This window comes from Monodelphis domestica, chromosome 4 (genome assembly GCF_027887165.1).
Source record: "Monodelphis domestica isolate mMonDom1 chromosome 4, mMonDom1.pri, whole genome shotgun sequence".
Taxonomy (NCBI): domain Eukaryota; kingdom Metazoa; phylum Chordata; class Mammalia; order Didelphimorphia; family Didelphidae; genus Monodelphis; species Monodelphis domestica.
In genome coordinates, this window is record NC_077230.1 from 68,501,706 (window position 1) to 68,524,565 (window position 22,860).

The 22,860-nt window shown below is 36.3% G+C and overlaps 1 protein-coding gene across 5 annotated transcripts in view; it reads right to left on the reverse strand.

Moving 5' to 3' along the window:
* LOC100619531 (myosin heavy chain, cardiac muscle isoform-like) overlaps nt 1-22,860 on the reverse strand; it is a 154,741-nt gene that overhangs the window by 24,318 nt on the left and 107,563 nt on the right. For all 5 annotated transcript variants that reach the window (XR_008911103.1, XM_056793437.1, XM_016433447.2 and 2 more), the window contains one exon: nt 2,783-2,917. Coding sequence is in view for 4 of the 5 variants with exons in the window: in XM_056793437.1 (XP_056649415.1) it covers nt 2,783-2,917 (135 nt within the window). In the remaining variant the exon portion in view is untranslated. The remainder of the gene's footprint in view (nt 1-2,782; nt 2,918-22,860) is intronic.

Consider the following 22,860-nt stretch of genomic DNA (forward strand, 5'->3'; position numbering starts at 1 on the left):
TTCAAACTTAAGAAGATGACCCAAGTGACCCAAGACAATCCCAGAGACTTCTGATGAAAAAATGCCATTTGCCTTTCAACTCCAAGCTTGGTGCTATATCCTCTGTGCCACCCAGCTGTCCCAAGGACAAATGATTCCCCTCATTTTGCAGGAAATAGGGTTTAAATGTCACAGAAATGGAAAGATTCCATCCCAGTAATTCAGAAACAGTTAGGGATAAAACACTCACCCTTTCACATCTCCTTAAAACACTCTCTTACCTGTGTTTCAATTTACTAAAATAACAAATGGATTGCTCCTTAGTAAAACATACTTTGCAAACCTGAAAGCATTGTGTGAGTGTGAGTGACTATTATTACTGGATGGTGGAATAGTATCCTTTTTTCCTTTCTGAATGATCGTCTATCCACAGAGCATGGCTGCCAAAAGACTGGGGCAGAAACTGGGAGAGACTACAAAAAGAAAAGAAAAAAGACTAAGGAAAAACAGAAGATCCACTAGGTGATGACCTCCAGGAAGAAGATACCTCTGAAGTTCTGGCCATCGCCTTCCACAAAGGAGATGTCCCTGAGAGATTGTGGAACTTCAAGATCTGTCTCCTTCTTCCCTGAGAAATTGGTGGATGAGGTGGTTACTTTATGCAGCTGAGGACCATTAAAACCAGCATGAAAAAAAGTAGAGGAAAAAAAAGAATAAAAAAATGACCTTTTCCTCTCCACTCTTGCCTTCAACCAAGACAGGAAATATGAGGAGGGAGGAATACTCCACTGGCAGAATTCTCCCATTTAGAAATATAAATAACTCAGGGGAGGACCACACATTCATGGAACTAATGGGCATCTATTTTCTTTGCTTTTTTTTTTAATCTTTTATTAAAATGACATGCAAGTGGAGAATCTGTCTCAACATGAGGGGGGGGCATCATGCCACAATTTCCCAGATTTCCTCAGTGGGATATATGAACCAAGAGAATGGGAAACGACCCTTGCACATGACCATGGGTATACCCAGGCATACTTTCCCCTGATGCCATTCATGTTCTGTGACTCTGACAATAATGCTACATTTTAGAAGGACAATTAGATCTGTTTGACATTCCAAGTGATCCCCTTCTAACACCTGTCAGTCCACCTTTCTCACAAAATTAATTGCCATTTGACACGGATTATTAGTCATATAACCATCCACAAGTCATCTGGGCTCTCGGCTTCTTCATAAGATACAGATGATGAGTCTCTACTTACTTCACAAGACAGGAGTAAAGAGAGTACTTTTATACCTTAAAGCACTCAATACCTGTATTAGGTGTGTACACACGTATCTAAAAAAACATGTGTGTATATACAGACATACGTACAAACTTAGTTCAGATATATGTGTATATGGTTATAAATATGTCTACTTACCTTAAAAAACTATTAAAGAAAGTGTTTGTAACCCTTAAAGCATTGACTATATGAAACTGTTTTTAACCCTTAAAGCATAAATATATAAAACTATTAAGGAAAGTGTTTTTAACCATTAAAGCATTAGATAAATATATAAAACTATTAAGGAAAGTGTTTTTAACCATTAAAGCATTAGATAAATATATAAAACTATTAAGGAAAGTGTTTTTAACCATTAAAGCATTAGATAAATATATAAAACTATTAAGGAAAGTGTTTTTAACCATTAAAGCATTAGATAAATATATAAAACTATTAAGGAAAGTGTTTTTTTTTTCAGAAAAACATGAGAAGACTTGTATAAACTGTTGCAAAGTATAGCAAGCAGAACCTCAAGACAGTAACAAAATTATTGTAAAGATAAACAACTGTGAAAGACTTAGTAACTTATCAATATAATGATCCACCAGAACTGCAAAGAATTCATAATAAAAAATGTCCATTTAAGGAAAATGTTTTTAACCCTTACAGCATTAGATAAATATATAAAACTATTAAGGAAAGTGTTTTTAATTATTAAAGCATTAGATTAATAGGCAAAACTATTAAGGAAAATGTTTTTAATCCTTAAAGAATTAGATAAATAAATAAAACTATTAAGGAAAGTGTTTTTAACCCTTAAAGCATTAAATATATAAAACTATTAAGGAAAATGTTTTTAATCCTTAAAGAATTAGATAAATATAAATGTGTATATACATATAGATATGTGTTTATATACATACATATAAAAACATGTGTATATATACAGATATACTTACATATGTATCTATCCATATGTGTGTCTATAAATATGTTTACTTACCTCTCAAGACTATAATAAGGAAAGCACTTTTAAACCTTAAAGCATTAGATAAATGTATGTGTCTATATATATTAGATGCATGTGTATATACACATATGTACATACATACTTTTTCATATATTTATGTTTACCTCACAAGACTACTACATTTTAAAACTTTAAAGCACCAGGTAAATGTCTGTGTGTGCATAGACACAGATACATGTGTAAAGTTCACATATGTACATGCACACATAAGTATTCATATCTGTGTGTATGTATATGGACTCGAATTTTTATTTATTTTCTATGATATCAATGGGAAATTTTCCTATTCTGATGCAAAGAATATTGTTATTAATTTTGTTGTCATGAGATGAGTCATTACTTATGAATAAAAGTTTGGAAAGGTCTTTCTTATATTTGGCAGAGTAAATTTTTTTTAAGCTTAACTTTTTTTTTTAAAGTTTTCATAAGGTAGCTCCTGAAAATTTAATGGAAAGCATTTGGTTAAATGATTAATGGATGATCGCCTGTATAGGTGATATACCTTTTTCCCAATCTCTCTTGCTTTCGCCCTGAGTTTGTTGGCTTGTGATTCAGCCATCTGCGCTCTTTCCTTTGCATCATCCAGCTCACGCTGCTGAGTCTTAAACTGGTACAGATATTGATTAGCTTGTGCCTCCTGTCAATAAAGAAGAAGATCAGTGGGCTCAGGGAGCCTCATACTTTTCAGCTTAGACGACAATTAATATAATTAAAAAAAACTTGAGAAGTGTGTAGTAAGATGACAACTCGAGTTCTGAGCTAAGCCTATGACATTTCAGTTATATATGCAGTAATCTAGTTTTCAACATGTTAGGAGTTCAAGTTTCCAGTAGAATAGGCTTTAACGTGTCTTCTCCTAAAATTAAATGAACTGATGCAAAATGAAGTGAGCAGAACCAGAACATTGTACATGGTGATAGCAATATTTCTTGATGAACTACTGTGAAGGACTTAGTTATTTATTCCTAGCAATGCAGTGACTCAACACAATCCCAGAGACTAGTGACGAAAAATGTCTCTCTCCTTCCAAGAAAGAACTGATGGGATCTGAATGCAACCTGAAACATACTATATTTCATTTCCCCCCTTTTGTTCATTTTAGATCTCTTCCACAAAATGACTAATAGAGAAAAGTGATTACATGTGTTAGATCTATATCAGATTTCTTATCATCTCAGGGAAGAAGGGCAAGGAGAAAAGGAGGGAGAGTTAGAAGAAGGGACAGAATCTTGAACTCAAAACTTCTTTTTTTTTCAATGAATGTTAAATTGTTTTAACATAAAATAGGGGGGAAATAAAATGTCCTCTCTTGAGTCCTGATACACAAAGCTTAGAGATCATTTGGGTGGCAAGGTGGCACAGTGGGTTGAATGCCTGCCTTAGAGTCCAAAAAAATCTGAATTTAAACCTGGATTCAATCACTTCCTAGCTGTGTGACCCTGAGCAAGTCATTTAGCCCCTATTGCCTAGCCCTTATGATTCTTCTGCCTTGGAACCAGTACTTGGTATGGGTAGGTAAGGGTTTGTTTGCTCATTGGTTGGCTGGTTTTAAGTAGTATAAAGAGGACCCTGAGATCAAGAAGTCTAAGAATCACTGCAAGAACAAAAACTTTCCATAAATCAGATGAATGGCCAATGACTCGGCTTTTGAATCAGGTACCTTAATAAGTTGTTTTAGGAGCTCATTATCCAGCTCTTATCTTAAACATCCCAAGACATTTCTAATTGATGGGTAACTAATTAAGAGGTGTTTTATCAAACCATCCACCAGAACACCAAGGGGAACACCTCATTTATTAACCAAATTCATATACACACACACACACACACACACACACACACACACTAATTCTCTCTAATATACAGGTACTGATTTAGAGTCTTTCTGTTGATTAGAGAATTGATGCAGTATATGAAAAATAAATTTTCAGATGTCCCTAATCCAAGAGCACAAAGTGTTTAACAGTCAAGAAAGAAAACTTTAGCATCAAGGAGACACAAAGATAGATTTGATTAGAAGATTAGATTTCCATTTGTGAATTGGTTTCATTTGCTTCTATTTCTTTTAGGGCATAGCAGGAATCAGATGACAAGCAATTAAAAGTAGCTGAGATGATCATTCTATGACCAGAAAAGGAAAGTCTGACTTAAATAAATGAGACTTTGCTCAAAATCATCAAACACAGAAACCACAGAACAGAGTATTGTTATAGGGAATAGCCCATACTCTCTGAGAACCCTATAAATGGGAAAGGAAGGGGCAAACAACCAACTAAAGCTTTATTTATTCAGCAGATTCAAGGCACAAACTAGACAAAATCCAACTATTTAATGTAACCTATATTCCTTATCTCTTGGATTCCTGTATCTCCTTGGAACTGATCAATGTTCTATAAATCTATATTCCATTGATGACTTCCTGTATCTCTGTGTGTGATCGATATTCTATTGATGACTATTCTCCTATCTCCTCATTTTTATATATACAATAGAATTCTATAGAGATAGTCCTAAATCTCCCTGCAACTAGTCAACATTCTAATGAAATATATTTTTATAAATCCTTGTAATTGTTCTATATCCTGGAGATCTAAATTCTATTATTGTCTATTCCTATATCTCCTTGGGTTTGATTTATATTCTATAGATCTATATTCTACTGTTGTAGAGTCCTGTAGCTCCATGTGATTGATCACCAGTTATCTTCTTCTCTTACCTGGACTGCTAGGCTTTCTGTCAACCACATAAAGTTAAAAGTGTTCAGTTAGTAGTTATCCACAGTGGTTAGCCAAGAAAACCATCAAAAAGAGGGCAAGACTGATGATCTTGAATCAAGTAAACATGGAGGAGAGATGAAGGGAATTTTACAATGACCTGTGGGAAGCATGCTATGTCTGTTTTTGCCAAAGCTAGGTGAGAGCCAGGTTGAAGCAAAGGGCAAATTAATCTCTCTCTTTTTCAGAAAAAGTGAAAGCATTGAAGGAACACTTTGCTCTTCAGTCAATGGGAGAAATTAAATGCTCTTTGAAAGAATGTGTAAGCGCTTCGTAAAGAAAATAAATCAAGAAAAAGGAAATGAAGAGATAGAATCTGTGTCAGGAAGTTAAGGGTTAGACAAGGACTCAAAGAAAGAAGGGAAAATAAGGAGAACTGAGCACTTGAAGCTAAGTAATAGATATAAAGCTCTTCCTGCAGAGGGGAAGTGAGACTTGATTTGGGGGACTGCTTCTTCTGCTTCAAAAAATAAGGTTATGGATCAGCTGTTACAAAATGAAAGGTCACCTAATAATAGTCTGAAGAAGAACTAAGAAATGTTGACTGGTAAGCATTACTAAAGCATTTAATTATTGGTCTGGCACATAGAGACAAGTAGGTGGTATGGTGGATAGAGTACCTAGCCTTGGAGTCAAGTGTTCAAATCTTCCTAGCTGTGTGAGCCTGGGGAAATCACTTAACCCTGTTTGCTTCAGTTTCCTCATCTGTAAAATGAATTGTAGAAGGAAATGGCAAGAGTTTCAGGGGTGGACCCAACATGGTGAAGTAATCCTCAGCAGCTCTGTGCCACCTTGAGAATTCTCTCCAACCAAGATTAAAATATTGCCACAAAATGAATACAGAAGTTAAAAAAAAAAACAAGAAGGAGATAGAGCGAAACAACTTTCAGGAAAAGAAAAACCCAAAAGGCAGCCAATGAACACCTAGGGCACTGAGGTGAGAGAGAGCACCAGAGCCAACAAGAAGCTGTAGCAAGGTGGGAAGAGCAAGCCAAGAGCAAGCTACACACACCTCCCATCACAAATCTTCTGTCCAAATCTTCTGTTTGGGAACCTATGCCCAAGCCAACATCCAGATCCTGAAACTCTGCCTGAGAAAATAGAGGTGCAAGCCAGCTCACACACCTTGAAATTTCATTAACCTGTGGAGAAGTCCAGAGGCCCAGCCCAGGGAAATCTAGTCTAGAATTGGGACAAGGACTTAATTCACACTTTTGCGGTGGATAATAGTACCAAGAACTGATTTTTCCCCCTAAAATTCAGGGTGGATCTCCAAGACAGGACAATCAAAGGTGTGCCTGATTGAATCAAGTACACAATGAGACCAAAAACTTGAAACTAAGCCTGAGGCTAGAATTTGATCAGTCCCTGACCTGATCAAATTCAGAGTGAGATCAAAAGCTTAGATCTAAGCCTGAGGCAAGTCTTTAAGCTATTAGTATCACAAGGGTCAATTGAATCAAGCAAAGAGAGGAGCTGTCAGAGCTTGCAGCCCTCAGACCATCACATCATTCCCCCAAACCAACCTATAATTATAGGAAAATGAGCAAACAACAGAAAAAATCACCTAACTCTAAAGAATTTTTATGGAGACAAAGAGCAAGGTACAGACACAGAAGGGGATAGTGAAAGCAAAGGAAACACACCAAAAGTCCAAAAGAAAAATATGAATTGGACATAGCTTCTGGAAGAACTTAAAAAAGACTTCAAAAACCAATTAAGACATACAGAGGAAATGTGGGGAAGAGAAAGGAAAGAATTGCAGAGAAAGGAAAATGATTCAAGAAAAAATAAAAGTAATGGAAGAAGAAATGGGCCAATTGAAAAAGGAGAATCAAAAATGGACAGAGGAAAATCAGGTCTTAAAAATCAGAACTGACTTCCAGTCAAGATGGCGGTGTAGAAGCAGCGAAAGTTGAGACCTCGGAAACCCTTCCTTACCGATCGCAAACAGAATGCTCCTAGGCCACTGAAATTCAAGCTGAACAACAGGATAGACCTGGGGAAACCTCCTCCTGGACCTGGATCAAAAGGTACCATACCCCAAAAGCCAGAACCCTAGATCACTCAGATCTAAGGGGTAGACAGAAAGAAGGTCCGAGGACCCATCACCCCCAACCCAGAGTGCTGAGCCCAAGGCAGCAGTGGGAACCTCAGGGCTCTGAGGACTCACCTTGAAAGCAACCCGAGCCAGTCTCCGGGGCACCCAACACAGACTGCAGGGAAACATAGAGAGAAGGGGGAAGCCTGTAGCCCCCTGGTTGGGTTATTTCATCTGAGTCTCAAGGGAGGTCCCAGCTTTAGGGCACCAGCTGAACTCAATCCCATCAGGAGCCCTCAGAGCTACTGAAAGGACAGAAAACTCAGGGCTGGCAAAGGGGTTGCTCCAAAGAGCTTACCTTGAAAGTAACCAGGGCCAGTTTCTGGGCACTCAACACAGACTGTGGAGGAGGAGGTTGCTGCTTTTCTTTTTCTTTTTTTTTTTTGGCTCCGGGATCATTCAGCCCACACCACCTGAACCTAATCCCATCAGGAGCCCTCAGAGTCCAGGCAAGCCACAACCCCTCCCCCCTTAGAGAGCTGGGTCTTCTGAAAAAACAGAAACCTAGAGGCAAAGTCAAGATGGCAGCCTAGAAGGAGCATAGACCTGGCAGCCTGGCCAGAGCTTTAGAGATCCTCCATATCTGCTCCAGCTGTCCAGGAAGTTTAAAACTCAGAGTAAACCCAGCCCAACTAAGCCAAACTCAATCCCATCAAAAGTCGCCAGAACACAGGGAAGCCCAGGCTCCCCATCCATCCTCATTGACTGCTGGACTTTAAGCCAATCAAAAGCCTCCAGAGGACAGGAAAGCTCAAACCCCCAACAACCCTCCCCCAGAGACTACACCAAGAGATCTTCCATTAAAGCTCCAAGAGGGGAGACTGATAGAAGTCCCCAAAAAACAAAGAAAATGAGAGGAACAAGAGCACAGACAAATACAGGGAGTAAAGAAGGGTTGAATTTGAGCAAACAACAGAAAAAGAAGAAAGAAACTACAATAGACACCAAATGGAACAGAGGGGGAGAGATCAGCAAACGATAAACCAGAAATCCCAGCGAATTGGATACAGGCTGTGGAAGAACTCAAAACACAACTAAGAGAGGCTGAAGACAATTGGGAAAAGAACTTAAAAATTAAGATAAGTCATCTGGAAACAGAGGCACTTGAACTAAAACAAGAAAATAGTGTCCTGAAAGCCAAAATCATCCCGCTGGAAAATGAGGCAAAGGAGATGAAAGATGAGGCAAAGGAGATGAAAGACGAGATAAAGAGGATGAAAGACGATCTTCAAAGAAACTCAGACCAGAAGGAAAAAGACGACCAAAAAGCCAAAGATGAAATTCAATCTTTAAGAACCAGAGTAAAACAACTAGAATCAAGTGACCTCACAAGGCAGCAGGACACTATAAAACAAAACAAAAAGAATGAAAAAATTGAGGAAAATGTGAAGCATCTCATTCACAAAACAGACAATTTAGAAAATCGTTCAAGAAGAGACAATTTAAGAATAATTGGACTACCAGCAGACCACGACAAAAGAAAAAGCCTGGACATAATACTAGAGGAAATTATCCAGGAAAACTGTCCCGAAATCCTAGAACAAGAGGGGAAAGTGGAGATTGAAAGAATCCACAGATCACCCCCTGTATTTAATCCCCAACTGACAACACCAAGAAATGTTATAGCCAAATTCAAAAACAATCAGATAAAAGAACAGGTATTACAAGCTGCCAAGAAGAAACCATTCAGATACCATGGAAATATGGTGAGGATAACACAGGATCTGTCTGCATCCACACTGAAGGACCGAAAGGCATGGAATATGATATTCCAGAAAGCAAGGGAACTAGGCCTACAGCCAAGAATAAAATACCCATCAAAACTGACTATATTCTTACACGGGAAAGTATGGTCATTTAACACAACAGAAGAGTTCCAAGCATTCATAAATAAAAGACCAGACCTGGACAGAAAATTCGAAGTCCAACCACAGAACTCAAGAAAGGTAATTAAAAAAGAGGGGAAAAACAACAACAACAAAAAAAAGGTTTTTTTAAGAGACTCAATAAGTTAAAATGATATGTATCCCTATAAGAAAAGAGGTCATTGGCAACTCTTAAAAACTATTGCTATCACCTAAGCAGCTAGAAGAACTACACTCAGAGGGAACAGTGACAAACTGTATAGGATGAAAGGACAAGACATAAATAGGTATATAGATATATGCATGCATAAATACATATACATGTGTATGTATATATATATATATATATATATACATGACTAAAGCTAAAAAAGAAAAGAGGTTATGACTAAAAGAAATGGGAAAAGAAACAAATGGGGGTAAATTTATATGTCACAAAGAAGCTCATGGCAGGAGGGGGGAGAACATCGATACACTGGAAGGGTAAAGAGGTTGGAGATAGGAAATACTCAACTCTTACATACTTTGAAACTGACCCAAAGAGGGAAGAACAATCCAATCCATTGGGGAAGAGAATAGATTTGCGCCCTATAGGGGAGTAGAAGGGTAAAAAACAGACTGGTGGGGAGGGAAGCAGTACAAGGGAGGGAGAGGGGGGCAATTTTTAAAAAGACTGCAGGGGAAAATAAGGGAGGGAATAAGAAGGGAGGGGGGTAGAAAGGGAAATACAAGGGGGACTGATTTAAAGTAAATCACTGGACTAAAAGGTAGAGCTGAAGAAGAAAGGTTAGAATTAGGGAAGGATATCAAAATGCCAGGGAGTCCACAAGTGACAGTCATAACATTGAATGTGAATGGGATGAACTCACCCATAAAATGTAGACAAATAGAAGAATGGATTAGAATCCAAAACCCTACCATATGTTGTCTCCAAGAAACACACATGAGGCGGGTAGACACCCACAAGGTCAGAATTAAAGGATGGAGTAAGACCTTCTGGGCCTCAACTGACAGAAAGAAGGCAGGAGTGGCAATCATGATATCTGATAAAGCCAAAGCAAAAATAGACCTGATCAAAAGGGATAGGGAAGGTAAATTATATTTTGTTAAAAGGGACTTTAGATAATGAGGAAATATCACTAATCAACATATATGCACCAAATAATATAGCACCCAAATTTCTAATGGAGAAACTAGGAGAATTGAAGGAAGAAATAGACAGTAAAACCATATTAGTGGGAGATTTGAACCAACCATTATCAAATTTAGATAAATCAAATCAAAAAATAAATAAGAAAGAGGTAAAAGAAGTGAAGGAAATCATAGAAAAATTAGAATTAATAGACATATGGAGAAAAATAAATAGGGATAAAAAGGAATACAACTTCTTCTCAGCACCACATGGCACATTCACAAAGATTGACCATACATTAGGTCACAGAAACATGGCACACAAATGCAGAAAAGCAGAAATAATAAATGCAGCCTTTTCAGACCAGAAGGCAATAAAAATAACGATCAGTAATGGTACATGGAAAACCAAATCAAAAACTAATTGGAAACTAAACAATATGATACTCCAAAATCATTTAGTTAGAGAAGAAATCATAGAAACAATTAATAATTTCATCGAGGAAAATGACAATGGCGAGACATCCTTTCAAACCTTTTGGGATGCAGCCAAAGTGGTAATCAGAGGTAAATTCATATCCCTGAGTGAATATATTAACAAACTAGGGAGAGCAGAGATCAATCAATTGGAAATGCAAATAAAAAAACTCAAAAGTGACCAAATTAAAAACTCCCAGCAGAAAACCAAACTAGAAATCCTAAAAATTAAGGGAGAAATTAATAAAATCGAAAGTGATAGAACTATAGATTTAATAAATAAGACAAGAAGCTGGTACTTTGAAAAAACAAACAAAATAGACAAAGTACTGGTCAATCTAATTTAAAAAAGGAAGGAAGAAAAGCAAATTCACAGCATTAAAGATGAAAAGGGGGACATCACCTCTGAGGAAGAGGAAATTAAGGCAATCATTAAAAATTACTTTGCCCAATTATATGGCAATAAATATACCAATTTAAGTGATATGGATGAATATATACAAAAATACAAACTGCCTAGACTAATGGAAGGAGAAATAGAATTCTTAAATAATCCCATATCAGAAAATGAAATCCAACAGGCCATCAAAGAACTTCCTAAGAAGTTCATATACTTCCTAAGAAGAACATATACTGTGGTATATGTTGGTGATGGAATACTATTGTGCTAAAAGGAATAATAAAGTGGAGGAGTTCCATGGAGACTGGAACAACCTCCAGGAAGTGATGCAGAGCGAGAGGAGCAGAACCAGGAGAACATTGTACACAGAGACAAACACACTGTGGTATAATCGAACATAATGGACTTCTCCATTAGTGGCAGTGTAATGTCCTTGAACAATCTGCAGGGATCTAGGAGAAAAAACACTATCCATAAGCAGAGGACAAACTGAAGGAGTAGAAACACTGAGGAAAAGCAACTGCCTGACTACAGTGGCTGAGGGGACATGACAGAGGAGAGACTCTAAACGAACACTCTAATGCAAATACTAACAACATGGCAATGGGTTCGCATCAAGAACACATGTGATACCCAGTGGAATCACGCGTCGGCTACAGGGTGTGGGAGGGAGGAAAAGAAAATGATCTTTGTCTTTAATGAATAATGCAATGAAATGATCAAATAAAATACTATAAAATTAAAAAAAAATCAGAACTGACCATCTGGAAACTAATGATTTCATGAGAAATCAAGAAACAATAAAGCAGAATCAAAGGAATGAAAAAATAGAGGAAAACATGAACTATCTTACTGAAAAAACAACTGACCTAGAAAATAGATCTAGGAGAGACAATTTGAGAATTATTGGACTACCTGAAAGCCCTGATTAAGAAAAAACCTTGGATATCATATTACAAGAAATTATAAAAGATAACTGCCCAGAGATCCTTGAACAAGAAAATAAAATTGAAATTGAAAGAATTCACCAATCATCTCCAGAAAGAAATCCTCAAATGACCATTTCCAGGAATATAATAGCTAAATCCAAGAGCCACCAAGCCCGGGGGGACGGGGGGGAATTCAATCAGCCAGAAAGAAACCATTCAAATACCATGGAGCTACAATCAGAATCACACAGGACCTAGCAACTTCTACATTAAAGGATCAAAAGGCATGGAATATGATAGGCAGGAAGGCAAAAGATCTGGGTTTACAACCCAGAGTCACCTATCTAGCAAAACTGAATGTATTCTTTCAGGGGAGAAAATGGACAAGATAGATTTCAAAGCATTCCTGAGGAGAAAGTCAGACTTGAACAAAAAATTTGAAGTCCAAACATCAGACATGAGAAGCCCAAAAAGGTAAATAAGAAAGAGCAAATTTAAGGGACTCATTAAGGTCAAAATATTTATAAGTCTACATGGAAAGAGGAATTCTGCAATTCTCAAAAATTTCCCCTAGTAGTATAGAAGATAAAAGTTATTTATTCAGAAAAAGGGTGGAGAGGTAAGCTGATTATGATATGATATCTATGTAAATATGATTATATGGGACAATATGTATGTATCATTTGATAGGTGTCCATATGAATGATATGTAAAAAAATATCCATCAAGGGCTGAGAGGGTTGCACTGAGAGAAATGTGAAGGGAGAGATAGAATGTGGTAAATTATATAACATAAAGAGGCATGAAAAATCAATAGAGAGCGGGGAGGATAAGGGTGGTGACAGGCAATGCTTAAACTTTGCTCTCATTGTAAAGAGCTCAGAGAGGATAAAATAAGTATATTCCATGGGGTATAGAATTCTATCTTACCCCAAAGAGAAGTACGGGGGGGAATAAAATAGGGAATAAGGAAGTAATTGGAGGGAGAGGGAGGTGGGGGGAGGTGGCAAAAAGCAAATTACTGGTGAAGAGGAACAGAGAGAAAGGGAATAGAGCAGGATTTAAAGTGATAATATGATGGAGGGCAATACCCAGAAATCATAACACTGAATGTGAATGGAATGGACTCACTCATTAAATGAAAGCAGATGGCAGAGTGGTGTAAAAACCAGAATCCTACTCTATGTTGTTTACAACAAACATATTTGAGGCAGGGTGACACACACAGATTCAAGGTAAAAGGCTGGAATAGAATTTATTATGCATCATCTAAAGTAAAAAAAAAGCAGGAGTAGCAATCATGAAACCAGACAAAGCCAAAGTAGAAATTGATCTGATTAAAGGAAATAAGGAAGGAAATTAAATTTTGCTAAAAAGAAGTATAAACAATGAAGTAATATCATTACTAAACATTTATGCATCAAATGGCATAGCATATAGATTTCTAAAGGAAAAATTAAAGGAGCTCAAGGAGGAAATAGATAGCAAGACTATACTAGTGGGGGATCTCAACCTTTTGCCCTTTCAAAAATAGATACATTGAACCAGAAAATAAATAAGAAATAAGGAAAATAAGGGAAATGCTAGAAAAATTAGAGTTAATAGATAACTGGCAAAAACTGAACAGGGATAAAAAGGAATATACCTTCTTCTCAGAAGTACATGGTACATTTGCAAGTATTGACCATGAATAGGGCATAAAAATATTGCAAATAAATACAGAAAAGCAGAATAAATGCCACTTTTTTAGATCTGTGAAAATGGGATTGACTGTCCCCTTGCCTATTTTTAAATTTAATCAACCAAAAGCAAAGACACCCCTATTAACACTAAGTAGGGGAGATTCACAAACCACTTACTAAAGTGAGATACACTTCCAGAAGTAATGGACTGCCCCCTGGGCAGAGTTAAGCAAATTTAAAGAATGCCATTCGTCCCTGTGAAGTGGAGGAAGGCACAGGAAGTGATGTAAAAAGGGACTATAAAAGATAATGAACTTCCTGTCCAAGGGGTCTTCATCTTGAACTTTCAGGTTGGAAGATCTTCTCCTTCAAGACTTCCCTTTGGGACTTCAGTCTTCAGCTTCACTTGGACCTGGGACTCTGGCTCTTGTACTACTTCTGATGAGACTGCTCCTGGATCTCTTCCTTTTGGAACTTGGGCCTGGTGATTGAAAAGCTGATCTTCCTTTCCTGGATTCTGGAGCGATTTGTTCTGGAGAGGCCTCCCCTTCTTGGAGGAGAATGTTTGGGTTGAACCTTAGCTTAATTCACCACTGAGTTCTCCAGACTGATGGTTTAATGAGCTCTGTGTGGGTTGAGCCAAGCACCAGAGAAATATTTAGTGTGGTAGGACAGACATCTCTACCCTCTTTCAGAGTTCTCTACTTTCACTCTCTCCACCTTTTTGTAAATAAAAGCTGCTAAAAGTCATTTTTACTTGGGCTATATGAATTTTAAAATCAGCAACAACAGTATTATCTTAGAATTCTCATATATTTTAGTCAAACCATTAATTTATCTCCTTACAGATCATAATGAGATAAAAATTGTGCTTAACAAGAGTCCATGGAAAGGCAAATTTTAAATTAATTGGAAACTAAATAATCTAATTCTTCAAAACTGGTGGGTCAAAAAATCATAGAAACAATTATAGACTTCATTAAAAGAGAATGACAATGAGGAGACATCATATCAAAAGCTATGGGATACAGTCAAAGCAGTACTCAGGAGAAAACTTCTATTGCTAAATGCCTATACCAACAAAATAGGGAGGGAGAAGATCAATGAATTGGGCTTGCAACTTAAAAAAAATAGGAAAAGAACAAATTAAAAATCCCTAGATAAAAACTAAATTGGAAATCCTGAAAAATAAAGAAGAAACTAAACTTGAAAGTAAAAATTGAACTAATAAAAAGACTAGGATCTGGTACTTTGGAAAAAAAAAACAAATAAAATAGATAAAGTACTGGTTAATATAATTTAAAAAAAGAAAGAAGAGAATCAAATTAAGAGTATCAAAGATGAAAAGAGTGATCTCACCTCTAATGAAGGGGAAATTAAGGCTATTATTAAGAATGATTTTGTCCAATTATATGGCAACAAATGTGACAATTTAGGTTAAGTGGGTGAATGTTTAAAAAAATTGCCTAGATTAACAGAAAAGGAAATAAATATTTAAATAATCCCATCTGAGAAAAAGAAATTGAACAAGCCATCAAGGAACTTCCCCCCCCCCAAAAAAAAATCCCCAGGGCCAGATGAATTCACAAGTGAATTCTATCAAACATTTAAAGAACAATTATTCCCAATATTATACAAAATTTTTGACAAAATAAGCAAACAGGGAGTCTTACAAAATCCTTTTTATGACACAATATGATATTGATTCCAAAGCCAGGAAGACTCAAAATGGAGAAAGAAAACTACAGACCAATTTCCTTAATGAACATAAATGCAAAAATCTTAAATAAAATACTAGCAAAAAGACAACAACATGTGATCACCAGGATTATCTACTATGATCAGGTGGGATTTATACCATGAATGTGTATAATTGAAGATGTTACCCTAAAAAAGAACTACATTTCCTGGGACCCACTGACTTCCTGTCATTATGTACTTCCTATAGACAGAAGATATTATGGAGTGAGTGGTTCTCTTAGGTCTCTTTCTTGGGCTTGCAGTCAGCATGGTGGCAGTAGTAAGCTAAGCATGGGGATTTTAAATGGACTAATAAGTCATGGGCACATGGTTTTTATTTTGTATCCTCTTTATTCCTTGATTTCTAATGATCATTAATAAATCCCTTAAAATATGATATTTTTGTTATTGAGATTTAATTTTAACTTTTACATTGATGGCAACCATGAAAGGATGAGAAAAACCTCTGAATTTTTTTAAAGATAGCCTAGGTAAAATTTTTAAGTCATGTTTCTCCTGCCAAGGCTTTTTACCCACCCCACCCACCCTCTCAAACTCTGAGAGAGCTCTGAACTCTCTTTGAAGCTGCTGACTTTTTCTTTCTATACTTTTTGCCTGGTTGCCCTCTGCACTATTTTTAGCTGGGGTACTCTGCTCAAGCCCATGTTCCTCAATTCCTCGATGCTGCCTCTGGCAATCCTCCTCCTAATCTCCACCACTCTCCTACTCCTGCTCCTGAATTGACCTCCACCCTGACCCTGACTGCTATTGCTGATCCTGCTAGGCTGCTGACTGCTGCTGCCAAGAAGCTAGTAGTTCTTGGAGCTGCTCTCTGGGAAACTGGTAAAAACTGGGGTGTATTTTCCTTCAGCAACAATTAGCCTCCTAATTCCCTCTCCCTGTGGCTGGGGAAACTAGTATTTTACCTCAGGGGGGAAGGGAAGAAAGAAGTTACTTTTCCAAACAGAAAGGAAATTATAAGCTTGGCATACTCTTTGAAAGAGCAGTACCTTGCCTTTTTCAAACAGCTTCTATCATTTATGAATGCACTGATATTTTCACTTATCTTGCCTGTGATTCATGGGAGAAATTCATCTCCCTACAACCCATTGCCACTTGAGCCTGCCCAGTCTCTAAGAGTCATCCAGTTTGAGATTTCTCACACCAATATTCTCCCTCACTATGGGAAATCCCACAGTTCTGACAAAAGGGATCTGAACAGATAGAGAAAGGAACTTTAAAGAGACTGGAGGTGAAAATTTTTGACTTCTTCAGACTCCATTGTTTTATGAAAGTCTCTGTATTTTGTTGTATTTTGCTAAATGGCTGCTTTAAGATTTAATTTTGTTGTTTTAAGTTCATATATTAATATGATCAATACTATTCTGTTACACTGAATCATTTCATGCTGTTACATTTCCCGTAACTTTACTGAACAAATATTATTGAATAAGCCCTTAAAAAGAAGAGAAACATTGTTTATTTTTCCATTTTGGCTTTGTTAATTGTCGCATAGATGATGGATGGACTTCATCAAAACTGGTCAAAATTGTATAACAACCTTTGGAAATTTTAATGAGCTAAATATCTCAAATTGATTTTAAGGGTTCTTTAAACAGGAATTTTAGATTTTTTTTCAACAACTCTAACTGATCATTTTGTCGGTCTCTGATTTATTTGTAACAAGAGGTAAAGTTCCCATGTTAGTAGCTGAAGTGAAGTCCAATTATAATCTCCACCTCCCACATTTGTAAAAATGTGAATGGATGAGACATAACAGTCTCAAATCAAAGGAACTGGGAAGTTGTTCCCAGGGCATGGTACCCTGCATGGCTCCCATAAGAGGGGCATCTCTCATTTGGAACTCCTCAGCTCACTTTACTCTTTCACCAAAATTATCTCTAGATTCTTGGTGACATTCTTAGACCCAATATCAACATTACAAAGGTTTGTTTTTTTTCCTATACTCTTCTGCCACATTTTTGTAATGATGGCAGTAATAAATTTTTAAAAAATATCTCAGCCAAGGTTGAAACATTACTACATTGAAAAACCTGTGACAAGTATCCATTAACTTCTAAGGCTGTTTTTTTTTAATGTTGCACAGCAGACTCATGTGAATCTTAATGATAGTGGATTTGTTTGCTATTGTCATTAAATGGGCTATTGTAACTGTGGGGATTTTGATACTTTTTGAATGTGCATTACCTGTTGTATTACTGTTCTCTAAAAAAAAATGTTACTTTGTGAAAATCATTTACTTGCACTCACAGTGGATCATGACCAAGTTTGAAGGAGGACATGGATTTCATTTTTTGGTTGAGAAACCTTTGTAATCTACCTTTCCTTAGCTGACACAGTGTGTCAATGATTGTAAGCTATATATTTTTTATTTTTAAAACTTTTTTATTATTGTTTCTGCTTGCATGTACAATATACAATTTCAGTTTTATATTTTTACTCTCCGTTTTTTATTTGAAGCACATGTCACCAGTATAAAGAAGATTTTCTTTAACTTTTTTGATTTTGCAGTAATATAAGTATAAAATACATTTGCCCTGATGTCAATGCATACTCAAAAGCTTTAGACTATAAAAATGATGCCATTGATTGTTTAAAAAAAATTATGGGACTTTACTTAATGATTCTGTCTGATTCTAGGAGAAGGGAATACAAAAAGAGCCATTATACAGTGCCAAGAAGCACAAGGTCAAAAAGGACCAAATCAATCCAAGTAGGATTGATGAACTTCTAAGCCAATACAAAAAGACTTGAACCTAGTTTGAGACTTGAGGTTGTGGTGACACTTGACATATGTTAATACGTAGGACACCTTGTATCCACACTCTTTGTGAAATACTCACAGGCAAGTACCGAAGTTTGGCTATCATCCTGATACCCCCCCTCTCCCTGAGAGTGAAGGTAAAACCAGACCAGGGAATGACACTTCCCTATCACACAAAAATATAGTCCTTTTTTCTCTTTTATAATATGGCAGCTTCCTTTAGTCTTGGCTGCAAATGGGTAAGTAAAATATTGCTGCATTTTGTCCTACAGGCTTGTGGGACAGAAATCATTTTAACTGGGCCCTGATTCAAGGATAAATTTTAGGTTTATTTTCTTTTACTGAAAAATTTTACACATAAGACTTTGACAGTTTATATTTCATCCAGAAGTTATTTTTTCTTTTTTATTTGGATCTTTTTTATATTTTTTATTTCTCTTGTCAATAGATTCACATACCTCATAACTCAGTCATGCATCCCTAAGTGATCCCTGTGTTTTTCAATCACCCTCTTCAGGGGGGAATTATTCTAAAATGCAAAGATTAAATTCTTTTTGAGAGTAATTTTAGGATAAGAAACATGCTACCTCTCCAAATTCAGAAAGTGAACTATTTGGAGAAGGCACCATGAAGATGCCTTCACAGACCACATGCTGCACCAGAAGATCCAGAGTGAACTTTGGGATGTGGTGATTTAAACTGTGTGGGGTTGAATGCATTTGTTTTGTATATATACTCTTATGCCAAAGGGGACTATCCCCTAACTGGTTTTTCATCAATGTGTCCGGCAATCATTGGTTTTGTTCTCTTTTCCTTTATCCTCAAATTATTGTAATTTCAAAGTTGGTTATGTTTACAAGATCCATTGGAGAGATTAGTCTTCCACAGATCTTGTGCGGGGTGGGGGTGGGAGGCGGGCGGGCGCGCATAATTGAAAATCTGTTGCCCTATAAAAGAACTATATTTTCCAGGAGCCCACTGACTTGCTATAGTTACATACTTCCTGTAGACAGAGGATATTAGTGAGTGGGTGGTGCTCTCTTACTTGGGCTTGTAGCCAGCATGATAAGCTGGTGGTAAGCTAAGTGTGGAGCTTTTAAATGGGCTAATCAGCCATGGGCATGTGGTCTTTATTTTGTATCCTCTTTATTCCTTGATTTCTAAGGATCATTAATAAATCCCTTAAAATATAATAATTTTATTATTGAGATTTAATTTTAACTTTTATAAATGCAAGAATGGTTATTAGGAAAACCATCCACATAATTGACCATAATCAAACCAACAGAAATCACATGATTATCTCAATAAATACATAAAAACCTTTGACAAAATACAACACCTATTCCTATTGAAAACACTAGAAAGTACAAGAATAGAAGGGCTGTTCCTCAAAACAATAAACTATATATTTATAACCATCAGCAAGTATCATTAGCAATGGGGACAAATTAGAAGCATTCCCAATAAAGTCAGGAGTGAAACAAGAATGCCCATTATCACCTCTATTATTTAATATTGTATTAGGAACACTTGCAGTAGCAATTAGAAATGAAAAAGGAATTGAATGAATTAAAGTCAGCAATGAGGAAATGAAACTATCACTCTTTTGCAGATGATATGATGATCTACTTAAATAATCCTAGAAAATCAACTAAATGGCTACTGGAAATAATTAACAACTCTAGCAAAGTGGCAAGGGTACAAGATAAACCCACATAAATCATCATCATTTCTATATATTTTCAACAAAATTCAGCAGCAAGAATTAGAAAGAGAAATTCCATTTTTAAAATCATTCTAGATGATATAAAATATTTAGGAATTTATCTACTAAGACAAATACAGGGATTATGTGAACACAACTACAAAACACTTTTCACACAATTAAAACTAGATCTAAATAAGTGGAAAAACATTAATTGCTCAGAAGTAGGATGAGTTAACATAATAAAAATGACAATCCTACCCAAATTAATCTACTTATTCAGTGCCATACCTATCAAAAAATCTTTTTTATAGAAGTAGAAAAATATTATAACAAAGTTCATCCAGAAGAACAAGAGATCAAGAATATCGAGGGAAATAATGGGAAAAAAATATGAAGGATGGGGGCCTAGCAATGCCAAATCTTAAACTATACTATAAGGCAATAGTCATCAAAACAATATGGTACTGTAAGAATTAAAATTAGGATTAAAATTAAAATTAAAAAGAATTAAAATTAAAATGAGAGTTATAAAAGTGAGATTGAGGTCACTGTTTATAAAAATAATTAACTTCTTAAGTAAAAAAAAATCTGTTAATAGCTCTTAATAATTTAATGTAACATAAATACAGCAAAAGAGAGAAATGTAAGAGAGCAGTAGAAAATATTTCCTAGCTAAATATCCTAGCTAAGTACCCTATAATTGCCTATCCGAAGAAATTCACCTCAACTCCAACAAAAGCTCCCTCAGGTCCCAATCTCCAAGTGGAAGTCCAAATAACCTCTTTAATATGGGTCTTACCAGTGTAAGCCTCTTCCTTTAGTTCCAGTCATCCACCCAGAAAGCCTCCAATGCAGAATCATGCAAAATTCTCTTTACCTAGGAAAATCTCCTCATAGAAGAGTCAAGGAATGAATGAATGTCTCTTCTCCATCTTGCCTTTTATTGTCCTTTCCCCCTGTCACTTCCTGTTGCTCTCCCACTTCATGGGAACCCATCACACCCTCCCAAATTACCTACCATGGTCCAGAGGATAGTGTCTGTGGGATCTACCTCCCATCCTCTGAGGGTATGAACTCTTATCAAAAGAATTCACAAGTTGCTGCTCCAAAGTACTTGATTAAAATAAAGAAATCCCCTTTCACATTACTGGCTAAGAGACAGAAGTATGGATCAATGGAATATACTATGGATAAATGACTTCAGCAAGTTATTGTTTGATAAACCCAAAGATTCCAGCTTTTGGGATAAGAACTCACAATTTGACAAAAACTGCAGGGAAAATTGGAAAACAATATAGGAGAGATTAGGTTTAGGTCAACATCTTACACCCCATACCAAGATAAATTCAAAATAGGTAAATGACTTTAAATATAAAGAGCAAAATCATAAATAAATTAGATGAACACAGAATAGTATACCTGTCAGATCTGTAGGAAAGGAAGGAATTTAAGAACAAGCAAAAGATGGAGAACATTACAAAATGTAAAATGAATAACTTTGATTATATCAAAAGCGGTTGTACAAACAAAACCAATGAAACCAAAATTAGAAGGAAAGCAACAAACTGGGAAAACATTTTTATAACAAAACTCTCTGACAATGGCTTAATTTCCCAAATATATAAGGAACTAAGTCAAATTTACAAAAAATCAAGCCTTTCCCCAAATGACAAATGGTCAAGGGACATGAATAGGCAGCTTTCACATGAAGAAATCAAAACTATCAATAAGCACATGAAAAACTGTTCTAAATCCTGAATAGAGAAATGCAAATCAAAACAACTCTGCTGTATCACCTTACACCTATCAGGCTGGAAAAGTGATAAATGTTGGAGGGAATGTGACAAAATTGGGACACTAATACACTGCTGGTGGAGTTGTGAATTAGTCCAACCATTCTGGAGGTCAATTTGGAACTATGCACAAAGGACTTTAAAAGAATGCCTACCCTTTGATCCAGCCATACCACTGTTGGGTTTGTACCCCAAAGAGATAATAAGGAAAACAACTTGTACAAAAATATTTATAGCTGTGCTCTTGGTTGTAGCAAAAATTTGGAAAATGGAGGAATGTCTCTCTATTGGGGAATGTCTCAATAAATTGTGGTATCTGATGATGATGGAATATTATTGTGCTGGAAGAAATAATAAACTAGAGAAATTCCTACAAACTGGAAAGACCTCCAAAAATTAATTCAGAGCAAGAGGAACAGAACCAGGAGAACATTGTACACAGAGACTGATACACTGTGGTACAATCGAATGTAATGGATTTCTCTACTTGTGGCAATGCAATGACCTAGGACAATCCAGAGGAACTTAGGAGAAAGAACGCTACCCACATCCAGAGAAAGGTCTGTAGGAGCCGAAACACAAAAGAAAACCATATGATCGATTAAGTAGTTTGATGGGGATATGATTGGGGATGTTGACTTCAAAAGATCTCTCTACTGCAAATGTGAATAACATGAAAATAGGTTTTGAACAATGATACATCTATAATCCAGTGGAACTGCTTGTCAACTCCAAGAAGGGGAACGGAAGAAGGGTGGGAAAGTTATGCACCATGTAACCATGGGAAAATATTCTAAAGAAAAAAAAAGAAATGGCAAACCACCAGAGTTTCTTTTCTAAGAAAATCCCAACTATAAACAAGAAAACCTTCACTGAAACAAGTGAACCACAAAAGCTAGTGGTTACTAAAGTTAGCTGGATATTAAACTGAACAGGGACATAATGGAAGGACTAATAGACTTGAGTTCAAATCCAGCCTCAGATATTTATTACCTGTTAGTATCTGAGCATATAACTTGACTACTTGTCTGCCTCAGTTTCCCCATCTGTAAAATGGGGGGGTAATAAAAGCACCTCCCCCATTTGTTATGAGGATAAAATGTGGTAATATGTGCAAAGCATTTTGCAAACCTTAAAACCCTCTATGAAATGTTCACTATGCTTATTATATAACAGAGAAGGTTGCCAAATT